The sequence below is a fragment of the Bombina bombina genome, chromosome 6 (assembly GCF_027579735.1).
Source record: "Bombina bombina isolate aBomBom1 chromosome 6, aBomBom1.pri, whole genome shotgun sequence".
Taxonomy (NCBI): domain Eukaryota; kingdom Metazoa; phylum Chordata; class Amphibia; order Anura; family Bombinatoridae; genus Bombina; species Bombina bombina.
The window spans coordinates 896,833,867-896,851,337 of NC_069504.1; the positions used below are offsets into that span (position 1 = coordinate 896,833,867).

General features: G+C 37.8%; 1 protein-coding gene across 4 annotated transcripts in view; it reads right to left on the minus strand.

The window, feature by feature from the left end:
- Positions 1-402: 402 nt before the first annotated feature.
- Positions 403-17,471, minus strand: part of PAQR5 (progestin and adipoQ receptor family member 5) — a 32,281-nt gene continuing 15,212 nt past the window's right edge. For all 4 annotated transcript variants that reach the window (XM_053718493.1, XM_053718491.1, XM_053718490.1 and 1 more), the window contains 2 exons: positions 4,726-4,870; positions 403-1,540 (listed from right to left, as the gene is read on the minus strand). In XM_053718493.1, coding sequence (XP_053574468.1) covers positions 1,299-1,540; positions 4,726-4,870 — 387 coding nt within the window. In that variant the 3' untranslated portion in view covers positions 403-1,298. The remainder of the gene's footprint in view (positions 1,541-4,725; positions 4,871-17,471) is intronic.

Sequence of the window (17,471 nt, forward strand, 5' to 3'; positions counted from 1 at the left end):
TAGTTACATCTCTGCTTTGGAGGCAGTGCCTCCATGTTGTGTTTTTAGTATTTGCTACTTTTCATTTGTTAGTGAGTGCCAGCTGTTTTTTGCAGTTTTGCTGTAATAATCCTTTGTGGATTTTGCACACAGTCTACTTTGGGGTTAGCTGCCTCTGTAAAGGATGTGCACCCAGTTTACTCTGATAGTGTTCTCCAGGTTTTTATGGAACATTAATTCTGTTTAAGAGATCCTGATGTCTTCATCTGTAGTTGATCTGAAGTAAAACTACAGTCCTTACTGCTACCTTACTCCATATGGGTACAAACAGAACTTTAGATGGCACATGCATACATACACACACACATACTAGGTGCTTTTTTTATATCTTTGTATAATCATATCCATAAAAAATGTGCACACTTTTTTTTTTTTAAATAAATATATTTTGTTAGTTATATAACAAAAAATAATATTCATATAAAACCCAGCCTTTATAAACAGATCACAATGTACAGTCAATGATTAAGATTGGTTGTGTGATCTGACCTAGAATCATTAATGTAATGAACAGTTATCTCAGCCTTTGGACGGCTGCAAGACATCCCAAAGAAACTGCGTAGTGAGTGATACCAAGATAGTACAAGTTCCTATCATAGTTATTGTTTTGTTGTGCTATCCATAGAATATGCCCCTGAAATTAACAGGTTCTTGTTAAAATGCCCATATGAGCTTGTGCCCAGCTAATAGAGAAGTTCCTGGATTGTGTTGCTATTGGAACTTTTAACCTTCACTTGTCAGATTTGATGCATCTAATGAGCTTAGGAGTGTGATGAATGTGTATAAGGTCACATACGTTAGTGCAATATGTAGTCCTAGACATTTAAGAGTACTAGATATGAAGGCACCAATGCCTGCAACTTGGCATGATACTGATATGTGGATGCTATCAGTGCAAAAGTCTTTATAGAAGGACAGATGTAAGAAAACAGACAGATTGCTAGTGAGCCAATTTAGAGGGTGAATACAGAAGGACTTGGAACAGTAGCAGATGAACTTAGTAGCAAAGGTTTGGATAAAGTAATATCTTTTGTTGACTGTGCTGTATACTCTGGTACTTGTAGTGCAGTTCTGCAGACATAATGGTGCACATCTTGTATTGTTTATGTCACCAATGACAGTTAAGTTCCATGTGATTTTCATGTTAAACAACGTGGCAGAGACATCAGAATACTTGTAGTATTGACATACGTACTAAATCAGAGTATTTGTACACAAATATGCCGCATAACTTAAATAACTTTCAATATCCAACCATTTCAGTTGTTTTGCTTCTTCCTTTGTGTGACAGGCTTCCAATAGAGACCCCAGGAGAAGGCCATGATGACTAGCAGACTTATGGCCATCCCTGTGCTCCATGCTCCCAGGGTGCTAGAGAATGATGGAACAGGTGAACTTTCAAGTAGCCAATCCCGGCGCAGAGTCATATCCTTAATCAGAGCTTCCAACTGGAAATAAGTGCCCAAAACAGCGCACACATGGAACAGCTGATGGCTGTGACCTGTGAGTGGGAAAGAAATGCACAGGGTATAGTGGCACAGTACACAGTAACTTCTGCATGCTATGAACTCTGCCTTCTAGTCATGTATTTAAAACTCTGTGTTGTTCTTTGGATGGTTAAATAAATATATTAACATCTTAAAAGGGACATTAAACATCTCTTGCTTTCTTCTAAGAATTGCGCTTGCCCCATGCAACCTACAAAGGTTGAAAACGGATTCTATAACCTAAGTTTTCTTAAGCATGCTGCCAATCAAAAAGCTAGTTTAAGCAATTTGCAGCATTTTGAAGAAAACCAAAATTACTTTTTGGCCTCTCCATGGAGAGTGGGACATAGTTTGGTTTTTTACACAAAAGCAAGATGTGTTTAATTTCCCTTTAAACAACTAATTGTACATTTGAGATAATTATGGTTTAAAGGGACAATACACTTCTTGGTACAACTATGGTTACTACTCTACATGTTGTTGTATTTGCTGCTGTGCTTGCAGCAAAAGCCATTCTTCTATTTTACATCAAAAGGTACCAGATGCTGAAGTGTGGCTTCTTCATACTGGACGCTGCCATCTTGGAGCACACAAATTCTTACAACCTGTGACAGAACTGGCGCACACTCACAGATCAGTGTTGTTACTGTTTTGTTTTTAAGTTGTATAATTTGCTTAAGGTTAGCATACATGATACAGAGTGGAAACTTTACATTTTTACATTTAAAGGGACAGTAAAGTCAAAATCCAAAAGCTTGTGCAATTTTAAAACAATTTCCAATTTGCATCTATTATCCAATTTGCTTTGTTTTCTTGGTATCCTTTGTTGATAAGCACACATCTTTAGACTCAGGAGCAGCATGTGTATACCTCTTATCATTGGCTCCCCAGCTAACTCTCTGGATAAAGCAAATTGGAAAATAGAAGTAAATTGGAAAGTTGTTTAAAATTGTATACTCTATCTGAATCATGAAATAAAATTTTGGGATTTCATTTTATGTCATAAAATATTTTTTTTCTTTATCTATGAATACATACAGCTTCTGTCAAGGGTGTGAGATTAGAATATCTAAGCTCTAAGATGGACAGAATGTAGATATGAAACTTCATCATTTGAACAGCTCCGAATAAAGCTGCAGGCACAGGAGGAAAAAAAAACTATATCATAGGGAGCATTATCTAGTTGTGCCCAGCAGTTTAATGTCCCTTTAAATAAATCTAATCTAAATAAAGTAGGCGGGGTCATATTGAAGCAGTGGGGAATAATTTGAGGAGGACACGATAGCATAGAGCCTTGTAGCTCAACCAGTGGTGCATGTATTCCTAGGGGTATCCGCAGCATTGGCAAGGGGTACTCAGTGATGTGCCCTCAGTATTTTTCAGTTCTATTCTCAAGAGCCCCTAACAGGCCATGCCCGAGCTGCTCACTCACTGTGATTGGCTCACTTATACTCATGTTGGGAAGTCCTTAGAATCTGACCTCATAGTCCCGTTTGAGGACTGTAGTTAAGAAATGCTGACATAAAGTTTGTCAAAGTGAAGGTGGCCAGGTAAAGTGTATAGCACTGTCAAAAAGTGTCATAGCACCAGATATAGAGCCATGGTGAAATGCGTGAGGTAACTGTACCTTACCCACATATGTCACAATGAAATAAGTCAGAAAGCTGCGTATGTGATGAAGTTAGATGTAAAAATGTGGTAACATATTTCTTCCCTCATATTTTTTTTCTATTGTAAGTAATATGATATTAAAGCACTATGTGTGTGTTTACATTAAGTAAATACATAAAAATATATCTGGTAGCGATTTCTCACATACTGGGCTACGCATGCTTGCCTCTTATTTAGCAACCTAATAATATTTACATGTTACAGTTGGGGGTCGCATGCTTGCCGCTTATTTAGCAACCTAATAATATTTACATGTTACAGTTGGGGGTCGCATGCTTGCCGCTTATTTAGCAACCTAATAATATTTACATGTTACAGTTGGGGGTCGCATGCTTGCCGCTTATTTAGCAACCTAATAATATTTACATGTTACAGTTGGGGGTCGCATGCTTGCCTCTTATTTAGCAACCTAATAATATTTACATGTTACAGTTGGGGGTCGCATGCTTGCCGCTTATTTAGCAACCTAATAATATTTACATGTTACAGTTGGGGGTCGCATGCTTGCCGCTTATTTAGCAACCTAATAATATTTACATGTTACAGTTGGGGGTAATTAGAGCAACAATGTTTGCCTGTATGGGTACTTGCCACAAAAAATGGTGACAAACAGTGGTGCAGAGTGTAGAGAGTAATATATTTAGCAATATCTTAAGGGACATAAAACCCACATTTTTTTCTTTCATGATTTAGATAGAACATAAAAGTTTAAACAACTTTCTAATTTACTTCTATTATCATATTTTCTTTGTTTTCTTGTTAGCCTTTGTTGAAAAGCAGAAATGTAAGCTCAAGAGTGTGCACGTGTCTGCAGCAGTTTTGCAACAATGTTATACATTTGCAGAAGCACTAGATGGCAGCACTATTTCCCGTCATGTAGTGTTTCAAGCATGTGCACGCTACCTACCTAGGTATCTATTCAACAAAGAATAATATGAGAATGAAATAAATTTGATAATAGAAGTAAATTGGAATCTTTTTAAAAATTGTATTCTCTATCAGAATCTTGAAAGAAACATTTTGGGTTTAATGTCCCTTTAAGGTTTAAAGAGATAGTAACGTCAAAATTAAACATAAATGGATTGGAAAAAGCAAGAATTTCTAAACAACTTTCCAATGTATTTCTATTATAAAATGTGCTTAGTTCTCTTGTTATCCTTTATTAATGAGTTAATCTGTGTGAGCTCAGGAGTGTACACGTGTCTCTAGCCATCTGGCTACAGTGTTTGCATCAATATTTATACAGTGTTGTACATAGTTGCAAACACTGCTGCCATAGACTGCTAAAGACATGTGCACACTCCAAAGCTCCTACTTCTTTCAGCCTACCTAGATTTACTCTTCAACAATGGATGCCAAGAGAACACAGCAAACTTGATAACAGAAGTAAACTGGAAAGTTGTATAAATTTAATTTTCTATCTGAACCATTAACGTTTCATTTTTATTTTACTGCGCCTTTAAAAGGCAGCAGGCAATCAGGCATCTATGTGTGCGGAACAAGTCACCCTGCAACCCATTGTACCTACCCACATAATCAAAGTGTCCAGGGGCCAACCTTTCCGGTAGATGTGTGGAGAACAGGAAAGCCGTAAGGAATGCGAAGATAGTGTGCCATTTGTGTATTATGATGGAAGCATTCTGTGTGCAACCACTGCCAGAGCACAGGAACAGCTGCACATAAAAGAAATATACATTGCATTAATAGTTATACCTGAAACATAAAATATTATACTTAAAAGTTGCAAGGCTTATGACTCACAAGCAATACTTTACCTATGCATTTAACCCCTTTGCATGGAATTAAACACATAGTAATCTACGCTTGCTAATGTAAAAATGATATGCTCTAAATATTTAGAATGTCCATTTAACTCCTTGTGCCATATGGATGTAGGTTCTACATCCCACAGTAGTTTACCAAGTGTATTATGTTCACATAGTATCTACGTTCAACACAGAAGCGCATGTTGCATTCTCCGCTGTCAGCTTAGACAGCGGGAGCCACAACCAGAGGGCAGAAGGCATTTGCCTTTATCTGTGTCAGTCACTGTAAAGATCCTCTGTTGGTGCTGAGTGGGAGCAGTGGGGGGAAAGAGTGAGGCAGGTGGGCGGACAGTGGAGGAGGGGAGAGGGAGGGACAAGGTTCCATATGGTGTGGACAAAATGTTAGGCAGGGGGAGAGGGAAGGATGGGAGTTGGGACCCTGCACTGCAGAAAATTGTTTGGAGGGGAAGGGAGAGATGGGGCCCTATACTACTACTGATCTTGGAGGGGGGTCCTTATGCCACAGAAGAAAAAAAAAAGATATTAAAAAATAAAAAATAAATAAAATAGAAGCAACTTGTTATGGACAGACTAAAGCACAATTTTATCTATATGGCACACATGAACTAGTGCTATCTTGCTGTGAAAAATTGTCAAAATGCAGAGATAAAAGGCAGTGTTTGCAACTATGAATAACATTGTTATAAACATTGTTGCTAACGTGCACAATCCTGGGCTTACCTAGGATTACTCTTTAACAAAGAATACCAATAGAACTAAGCAACATTGATAATAAAGCAAATTGAATAATTATTTAAAATAGTATGCTCTATCAGATTTATTAGTTTAATTTTGACTATATTGTCACTTTAAATTGGAAGGGAAATTTGCTTCACATGTTGTAATTCTGTGTTTTTTAGTGTATATAACACAGTACTAGCAAATAGACGTGCATTTTCTTTTTACTTTGTTATTCATTGATATCCAATTATTTTTTTATTAAAAAAATAATAATAAACAATAAAATTGAGGCCTTTCCTGTAACAAGTGCAGGCTCCAGACATAACGCTGCTATTTTCCACATAGTCATTGGTTGTACAAACTAGTGACTCATTTATAGCTGTTCTTGATTGGCTTCAGAAAACCCTAGGTTACAACATGTTGGTGCCCATTCCTTGGAGCAAAAACTGAATTCTCCCTGTTAGAGAATCGCTGTGTGTTAACCCAGTATAAAGCGGAAAATCAGAGATGTTGGATATCCAATTTGCATATTTTACCCAGAATTGTCTTGTGCATTGGTAACAGTGTATATGGAGTGTTACTGGGTAAAAGAAAGCGGGGATACTTGCCTAGATATGCTAATTTCCTATGCAACAATTTATATTGATTATGTCTAAATACATATATACACATAGAAATACATTAATACATATGCACACACACATAACACACACATATATATATATATAAAAATATACACACACACACATACATACATATATAGACATGTATATGTATGTATTTCATTGTTAAAGCCGTTGCCTATCTTTTATTCTAACACCTGAGACCTCATGTCTATGAGCCCTTATAACATTTTTTGTGCAATATTTTTTTTAAATAATTTTTATTAGATGGTGTTATTATGTGTGTAACTGTACTTTGTAATGTATTTTGGATGTGTTTTGTGACACTTTTTTTGTTTCGCAAAACAGTTAAATAATATTCTGAGGTCGAGCTAACCCGATGAGTATTAATTTCAACTGCGCTCAAGCGATTGCATTTACTTTCAGTTTTGAGCGATAAACTTGACGCGTGCAAACACCTGCGATAAACTTCTTTTCGATCATGTGTAACTGTTAGCGCTACACTCATAATCTAGCTCTAAAACTTTACACTTATTTTTTAAATATTTAAACAACACATATCATTAAAAAGTACATCTGGGGGGGCGGAGCTAACTGCCGGTGAATGCAGTCGCATTATTTCTGAGCTCCACAAAAATTTGATGAATAACAGCTATTTTTTAGTTAAATAGAGGAGTAAATCCACTAATATCGGTGCAGGAGACCATCCGGAACTGTAGGCTGATTGTGTTTAACAAGCGGAGTGCATCACAAACTTTGTTACCTACACACCTCCGGAACGGCAGCAGGAAAGACCGTGGCTGCGGCCTACTACGGGTGACACTTGCGCTCAGAGAGACAGCCAACTTCCCCCGGTTGGAGAGACAGATCGATTAGGAGGTGCCGTGCATATTAAAGGGTGAGACAATTCGTGGACGGTTTGCTTGAAGCTGGGGTCCACAAACCGCCTCATTTTAGAGCTTGAGTTAAATTGTATGGGCAAGACTTACACGATCACTCAAGACATAGTTTTGGGCCACGCAACAACATATTTGGGGTATAGTGAGACCCAACTCCATTCAGGATTCAGTGGGAGCGATATAAACAGATACCTGCAAAATATAAATTTGGTGCTAGGAATTTGGCGCGAAACGCCATTCATAAGGTATGCCACCAAACTCTGAGTGATAGTAATTGCGGGGATCACATTTAATGAAACGATTCACATAATAACATCAGGCCTCCGAATACATTATAGAGACATCTTCAAATAAGGGAATAAGTTCATAGACTGTGTATAGGGTATATATGTATATATGCCATAGGGTTGCTAGAAAAGGAACAGCTTGTGTGTGGACTATCTAATAAATACTTCAAGGGAGAGGCCTAACTTTCGGTGCCACATATCACAAAACCTGTGCACATTACTATTAAAGTTAAATAAGCTACTGGACTTCGCATTGGCTCCTCTCCCTTTTCCTGCCAGTGGTAGTGCTGGTGGGTTATATCCCAGTTCCCTTTTCCGAGATCGCCCTTTGAGGGCAACCTTTCCCGAGGAGCTGAGTGCTACTTTGATTGCTGCTGTACACAGGAACATTGCAGAAGACATGTTTGCTAAATAACTGATTGACAGATTGGTACAATAACAATAGCTGGTCATTCGCTGCTCTCTCATCCTGAAGTCTGAATGCTCTCTGGGTGACAAGGATTCCATGAGAGGCATTTATAGCAGGTCCCAATTCACCCCACTCTGTCATTGTTGTCTTCAAATTTTGATCTGGGAGATTATGTTCTAAGTCCAAATGACATAACTACTGCAAGTTTCAGGCATGACTGAATAATAAGCAAGGTAAAGATGGATCTGTCTGAGATACTGGTAATCTCAACCGTTATAATGGTGGGAGGATAGTGTTGTCTTGAGAAAAGTAGCTACATACCTGGATCCTAGATCATATCTAGTACAAGACACAGAAGCCTTCTTCATATTTTACTCCAAATCTCATCCTATCATGAAGAGCCGTACACAATCGGTCAAGGAATGCTTGTCTAAGTCACAACAAAAGAGAAACAGGCATTGCTGGAGTCTTCACAGTCTATAGAGCAAGATGATGATACCACAAATCATCCTCCATCTCCATCTAAGACATCTATATCGAACGAGTCACTATTAAAGCAAATGTTCCATGAAGAAATGAGAGCAGCTCTTTCAGAACTGAAACAAGACATCACAGATATTGGTGAGAGAAATGCATCACTAGAAGACAAAGTAGATGATATATCAGAGGAGATTCCAGAATAACAGGCTACTGTGGCCTCGCAGCAAACCCAGATTCTGAAATTAGAGGAAAATCTTGAAGATCTAGAAAACAGATCTAGAAGATCCAACATTCGCATTCGTAATTTACCTGAAAAGTACAATGATCTTTCAGATGTCATAACACAGATTTTCCAGCAATTACTTCCTGATGAATATACATCACTCTTTTTTATGGAGTACACCGAGCTCTGACCAAACCACCAAACTCTGGGGCTTCCAGAGATGTTATCACTAAACTCCATTATTACCATATTAAAGACAGAATTATGCAAGTCGTCCGAGGAGTTTCAGAAATAACTTTTGAGGGGCACAAGATTCAATTATTTGCTGACCTTTCACCCATCATTTTAAAAAAGAGAAGAGACTTTAAAGCAATTGTGACAGCACTCGCTAAAGCTCAGATAAGATATAGATGGGGGTTTTCCTTTCCATCTATCCTTTACGGTGGACAAAACCTCTCTTTCTCATGTGTAACAGTGGAGGAAGGTCAAGCTATCTTAAATAAGCTCCAGATTTCTAAATCACTGACAGATCAATCATCTAAACCACAGCGGAAGGCACTGGAACGCAGCTGGACACCAGTTAACAAACATGGAAGGGCACAAAAGCACAGCCAAGGAGCAGAGAGTCCGACATGAGCTGTTTTAAGAAGCTTCTCGTCTTGCATACAATACAGCTTAATCCCCATTGGAGGGGGTTGAGGAACTTATCTCAGAAGTACAAACCCAAAGGGGTTGTTCCAGATTGCAGGAATGGAATCCTGCTAATAACTTTGTTATAAAATATCACAATATGTTATTCTTGACAGAGAGATCCACCTTTACTCTAATTTTTCTTTTAAAATGTACTTAGTATTTTAGTCATGTATATTTTAGTCATGTATGCCTGAATATCTTTTACTTTTACCCTCTCTTTTTGTTGTTTTTGATTTTTTCTTGCCATATGTTTGAGCCTAAACTTAGGGTTCTGACCAAGTATGGTCACTTGTTGTGTGTTTGTTATGGTTCTTTGTTATACTAATGATTATTTATTGTTTTTCCAATTTAATAATAAGTAAGGTCTGCGTAGGCAAGTTCTGTTTCTTGCAAGACCTGAGGTTCATGTCCAGGTACATTGTATTGCCGTGGGGGAGGGGGCCCAGCCTGCTAGACTTGGGTAAGTTCAAGTATCTGTTTTATGTTAGCATCTCATATTTACCTGAAAGATGTCGATAGATGTAGTTTCACACAATGTTAGAGGGTTGCATTCTAATGTTAAGAGACGTAAGGCATTAGATGTTTATAAATCACTATTTTCCCACATAGTATTGATGCAGGAAACCCATTTTACAAAAGTAAACACTCCTAAGCATTGGGGCAGAAGCTATCCCACACAGTTTCATGCTACTTGCAAATCTAAAAAGTGCGGTGTATCTATATTGATTCATTTTAACCTTAAAATTTAAAGAAGACGAACTGATAGTGGATAAGGCTGGACGTTATGTTGTTGTTAAGGGTAGAATCCATGACACACGTGATAATAGGGAATATTTACGCACCTAACGAATCTCAAACTGGTTTTCTGTCTAAGATAGGAAAATTATTAACTACATGGAATAAGTCTCGTTTAATTGTGGGGGTGATTTTAATTTGGTAGTCAATTCAGAAATAGATAAGTCATCAGTCCCACAATCTATATCATCCCGAACCTTCAAAAAAACGTATGCATGATTTTATCCTGGACCATAATTTGTTTGACAGCTGGAGATATCACAATCCAAAAGTCAGAGATTATACTTTTTATTCCACATCACATAAAGGTATACTCCAGAATAGACTATATCCTGGTCAGTCAGATTATGTCCCCACTTATAATGGCTTCAGATATTTTACCAGCCACATGGTCTGATCATAACATTGTGAAGACGACAATATCAGGCTTAATTTATCCCGCTAGAGGTAGGAGTTGGACATTGAATCCAACGTTGTACAAAGATAAATTATTTACACAGACCTTGCAGACAGAGGTAGCACAATTCCTAGCGATAAATCATAATTCTGTATCAAACCCCATGCATATTTGGGGGGCACTTAAAGCGTTTACAAGGGTATTTTGATAAGAGAATCTAACAAACAGAAAAAGAACTACTTGCTACAAGTTCAACAACTTAAACAGGAGATCATAAATCTACAATCGAAACATTAAAGACATATGAGGGAGAGACCCTTAGATTATTAAATGATAAAAAAAACATTCTCTGGATAAGCTACTGACATCTGATGCAGCTAGGTCTTTTTTTTTTTTAAATAATTTTTATTGAGGTTACATATACAATATAATAGACAGATGAAAATTCAAGTGTCATACAAAAATGTAAAGAAAAGAACACATCAAGCACGTTGCCCAACATAAATATAATCATCTCCGTTACATCACGGTTTTACTAAACATGTTAAGATTGAACCTCACATTTTCTATTTTTTCTTAGAAAGACGGGATTGTCCTCCCCACTCTCAGTAGGTCATTTATGGACCACAACCAACTATTACAAGATAACAGCGGGAGAACAAAGCTATTAGCAAAAAAACAATATTGGATACAAATATATATAGAAGATAATTAGACAAGTTTGAATAAAAATATATATAAAAGATAATTAGACTTGTTTAAAGTACATATAAGTAAATTTGGAATAACCGTATATATAACTCCATAAGAGTCTGCTATCCTGTATTCTATATATTGACTTACACAAGACCCTATGTATAATGAAATAGATAAGATAGAATACTTTTTTATGGCACTTAATATGGAACTGCTGTTCTATAAATATGTGTTTACTTAGGGATGAGCAGATTCTGAATGTGATATAGCTAAGTAAACAGTCTTTGTGATAGCTCCTGATGTAAAATATACTATATAATAAATTGAAAGGTATAAGTATAGTGAATTACGAAAAATAAAATTGGTGCGATATACAATATAGAGATAGGGCAGGAAAAATAAACTGGGTTATTCATATTAAACTATATTTTGAATACTATGAAAGGCCGCAATTTAGTCTCTGGTATCAAAATAGGTATATCCAGAGAACTATAAGAATTTGTGGGGGGGGGAGAGATATATAGATAAACAATCAAATAGATAAACAACCATGCAGCGAGATGATTTATGCTCTATAAGTTTATAACATACCTGTAAATGTTATTGGACAGAATTGTGATAAATAAAATTAGCTTGTACATTAACTGAGCCACTAACTGATGATGTTCCTGAAAACATATTTTATAGGCGCACCTATGTTGTCAGAGATACATGGTCCATGCTAGTTGTTTAACTATAAATGTAAACATAGCTATAAATAGAATATGCAGCAGAGGTTAATTAATATAGGATGGTAAAGAAAACAGATTCATCATGTGGTCCCATAGTAATAAAAGGTCACTATCAGCAGCTAAGGTGTATTGGCAGAAACTGGGAAAAATACACACAGTCTAACTCGAAATATAAAATGAACATGAGAACAATAAAATGACTAAAATGCATATAACAAAAACTGGCTAGCTTCTGTATCTAACATCAAACATGAATATCTTCATTAACGGTAATTTGTATATAACACAGAACCTTTGGAAGGTCTATAGCTTAAGACATCAGAACCTTCGCCATGTAAGCTGACTGCATACCATCACAGTCCGCATAGTATTTTATTGCAAACCTCATCCTATGCCGGATTTGATGTAGAGAGGCTGGATGGTCGCCGCAGTAAGCTCAATATGCATCTAGAATATTATCAGTTAAATCTACTAGCAAGGCTTTCTACTGTCATATGCTAGACAAACCTGCCGTGTGGACACGGGCCCTATGTCCCACAGCAAGGTAAAATATAATATTAGGCATATATGGTACACACAACTCACAATGGTCTCTGTTGTTCCACTTTACATATAGCATATTACAAACACGGCAACCACAAAGGCATTAGACAAGTGTTGCAGGCTAGGTGTAAGCCCCCTTGAACAGGTATATGAACTTAACTAACTTAACATGGTAGTCCATCTTAGTATGACATTGCAACAATTAGTCACCAAAGGTTAGTTAATACTAAACTAATAGAATAACTGATCAATTAAAATGTAGGACCAGCAAGCCTTAATATGCATAAAAATGTAAAGTAATGACATAAATAGTATGAAACATTATTTCACACATTTCACCATGAAGCAAGAAAACTGGGAATTACTATGAGAAGAGCTATGATAGGGTTAATTTCTGTTTTCAACATTTACATAAATCTAATACATAACCACTCTCATTCCTCTTTTTTCTCTTTTTTTCTTTTTCCCTATTTCTTTTTTTCTCTTTCCCTTTAAACCTTGATATGAAGAGACAATCAAAGAAGTTTTAAATAGTTATGTGGTCATTGGCAATAATTAGAATACATTTGGAGGCAAACATTTCACTCATAGCATAGTAAGTAAATCGTTTGTGGACTATTAATCTAAAATGACTATTCTATGCCTTTATCCAATGCCGAATCTAACTAGGAGGCATCACCGGCTCATAATGTTCCAAACTAGGGTATCAAATTCTACTGTATTGAGCTTAATGTGTATAAAAGGAGTGTCCCATCTATATATATGCCTCCAGGGTCCCAACTCCTGGTATCAATATCCATATCGCAAAGGTCATGCATAGTGGATTTAAAGAGGATGTCAGGGTGAGAAGCGCTTCTGGTCTTAATGTCCAGACCTGACAAAGCTATGTATGCAACCTGTATCTTGACACCGGAGCTGCTGTTACTCAGATTAAACCCCATAGCGTTTTGTTGAGGTGTAGGAACAGATTGAGGCTAAAGCTCCTGTAGTGATGTTTCCTCAGCTTTGAGACCTTTAATAACGGGGTTGATATTATCAGTCAGTGGCAGTCCCTCATTCATCTCATAGATAGTTAGCTGCTTTTCTACCAGTTTCTTCTGCTGAAGGTATGAAGGCTCTATCAGGTTCTGCAGGACCCCCAAAGGACCAGAGTTTTCAGGCACGCTCGTGCAGTTATCTGCATCATAGGTAGCCTGTAGAGCATGCTTAGAAGAAAACACTGAGTCAGCAGGCTGATGTGTTAAAGTTATAGGAATAGGTAAGGCGATAGCTCTATCTACATATAGCTTCTTAACGCCGCAAGTCGCCTCTTTTTGGTATCTGCGTTCCGTGCACTCTGCTATGCTTTGATCCGATAATTGAAGCGAGTGTCCCCACATCCCTAGGTCAACAACTCCCGACATTGCCGCTAGCATGCTCACCTCCAGTCTATGAAAATGCGCGTTTATTAGGGAATCCAAGGATTCTAGCAGAGTTAGCAGCATATGCTCCATCATAGAACCTCAGAAAAAATTATTCCTTCAATGTAAACAGCTGCTAGGCCTGGTCAGTCAGGAGAGTAAGAATGAGTGAAACAAAGCTCCGGCTGATGATAGGCCTCTGCTACGCACTTATTCCTTTTGGATCAGCCAGAGCGGAATTTTTGTATAAAAATGTTGCCAAGTTGCTCTCCAGGTACCCTTTGTCTCATGGATTATAAGAGAAACATAAGGCAGTAGGTTTATGCGGGGTAAGCAGCAGTTTTATCTGCTCCGTTGGTAAGCCATAATTTTAAAGCTGCCATCTTGGTTGCTGGTTAGACACGCCCCCCAGCAGCTCGGTCTTTAAAACTCATTCATACCCAATACTTTATACAGGCAAATAAACCCGATAAAATGTTGGCCCATAAATTGAAGGAGATTTCTAGAGTGACATCAGTGCCGCAAATTCAGAAGCACGATGGGCAGATTTCTAACCATCCTCAGGCCATTGCGGATACTTTTGCCCATTACTATCAAAAATTATATGCTCTTCCTACACATAATAATCCCCCACAGTTGGACATAGAAACGGATGCTTTTTTACAGCATTGTAACTTAACCAAAATTGATACTGGAGACCTGAACAAATTAAATTCGAACATAACCCTACTGGAAGTGAAACAAGCAATTCACGAATTAAAGATGGGCAAGGCACCTGGTCCGGATGGCTACTCTGGTATATTTTATATAACCCTATCACAAGAGGTTAGCCCCATTTTAGCTACTATAGTCAATCATATTATGGAAGGAGGACACATTCCTCCAGAATTATTAGAGGCCCATATATATCAGTACTGCCAAAGCCTGGTAAAAGTAAACAGCACTGCCAAAATTATCGGCCCATTTCATTGATTAATTTGGATATTAAGCTATTTACCAAGATTCTAGCAACTAGGCTGAAAAATATATTGCCTAAGCTTATTCATCCAGATCAGGTGCGGTTTATCTGTAACCGAGAGGCCCCTGACAATGTACAAAAAATTATAGATTTAATTGACTTCTCAACAAAACAAAAAGGTGCCTTCTCTGTTTCTGTCTTTGGACACAGAGAAGGCATTTGACCGAGTAAGATGGGGTTTCCGCGACTCAGTGCTGAAATCTATGGGTTTACGGGTAATTTTTGTGCAGAAATTTCCTCAATATATTCTAGCCCAGCTGCATTTATTAAAATTGCGGGCTATAAGTCAAAAGCTATCAACATATCAAATGGAACGAGACAGGGATGTCCACTATTGCCTTTATTATTCGCCCTATGCATCGAGCCTCTAGCGGCCAGTATTAGGCGAGATGTGGACTTCTCAGGAATTAAATTACACACACAGGAACATAAAATTAGCCTATTTGCGGACGATGTTATACTTTCTATCACGAAACTTATGATTTCTCTCCCTTTGATATACTCAATCATTAGTAAGTTTGCCACAATTTTGGGATATAAGATTAACAACGAGAAATGCGAGGTAGTTAGTGTGCATCTTCCAGAACACACAAAAAAATTATTTACTCTAAACTTTGACTTTAAATGGTCAGATAAGGGCATGAAATATCTGGGCATTACTATTCCCAGTGACCTAGATCTCCTTTACAAACTTAATTATTCTCCCCTATTTATACAAAATGGAGTAAGCTTAACATCTCCCTTTACGGCAGATTGATTTCGGTCAAGATGACAGTTTTGCCTAAGATTCTATACTTATTTCGTTCATTGCCTGTGATTGTTCCCATCTCAGTTTTACAAAAAATCCATAAGGATTTGATAGCATTTATATGGAAGTATCAAAGGGTTAGAGTTAATAAAAAAAACACTTACTCGACATAGGTCAGGGGGAGGGATGGGGCTCCCAGATTTGCTTTCTTACTTTCATGCTGCTAAAATGGCACAATCCTCTTTATGGCATAATCAATCAGATAGGATTCAGTGGGTCCAAATCGAATCAGATATGATGATGATAAGTCCCATTTACAAGTTGCTTTGGTCTGCCAAAAACGAAAGACCCCCTAAATGGCGATCATATATCACTGTTTCACACACTTTGTCATTATGGGATTCTTTGACGGTTAGATATTCCTTGATTACATTGTCAACTGATTATGATAAGATCACAGAAGAGAAGTGGGTGAACAAAGGTCTATACCGCATTGCGGACGCTTTTATAGGCACTAAACTGTTGTCCTTCCATCAATATATGGAACTAAATAGACAAGAACAATCTAGCTGGTTTCATTATCTCCAGTTGAGGGCTAGAGTGAACATGGTTATGGGGGACAGTGGGCCAATCCCTAAAACATATTTAGAGCACATTTGTTTAGCTTCTGGGCGTACTAGAGGTGCCATTTCCAATCTATATATTCAGTTTAATGCTCCTCCCAAATTGAATAAATTACAGTTTATGCTAAAATGGGAATCTGATTTTAATTTTGACTGGTCAGCCGAGAAATGGTGTGACATATTAATGAAGGGCACTTCCGTATCAATTTGTACTCATTTAAAAGAAAATTTTGTTAAAGTAGCCTTTAGATGGTATTTTCATCAATCTAGAATACATAATAAAGAACATACTAGCACTAACTGTTGGCGTGGGTGCACAGAGAGGGGCACATATCCACATATGTGGTGGCATTGCAGTCAGGTATCTAATATTTGGTCCCAAACTTCGGCTCTACTGAGCGATATACTAGACAGGCCAGTTGAATTGACCCCATCCCAGGCTTTCCTGCACAATCCTCTCCCAGGTATAAATTCTAGGGCAAATAAATTGGTGGCCATCATCTGCACCATAACCAAATTAAGCATAGCAAGATACTGGAAAACTATGATTCTGTCATTTTCAATAATTAGAAGCAAAATTGAATATTATTTTTTGATGAGCGTTGCTTCTGCAGGCATATTAGGCAACAAAGAGCAGTTCCTCATGATCTGGGAGCCTTGGATTATGTATGCTGAGAATAGGAATAGACAGCAGGTTAGGGGGTTACTTATTTAGAAGTCACTTAGATATATGGGGCAGATTACTTCTCCTGCCTCTTCCGCTCCCGTCCAACCTGATTGGATGGGTCATTTCATACTTCCTTTTCCCCTTCTTGAGAATCGTATCCCATATTCCCAGAGGCAGGAAACGATTCTCCAAGTTAGACAGGTGAGATAAGTGAGATTTTTTTGCGGGCTGGCCCCTCCCCTACTCTGGAAAGAGATTATATGTAGTGATGTCGCAAACCTAAAAATTTGGGTTCGCGAACGGCGGACGCGAACTTCCGCAAAAGTTTGCGAACTGGCGAACCGGGCGAACCGCCATAGACTTCAATAGGCAGGCAAATTTTAAAACCCACAGGGACTCTTTCTGGCCACAATAGTGATGGAAAAGTTGTTTCAAGGGCACTAACACCTGGACTGTGGCATGCCGGAGGCGGATCCATGGCAAAACTCCCATGGAAAATTACATAGTTGATGCAGAGTCTGGTTTTAATCCATAA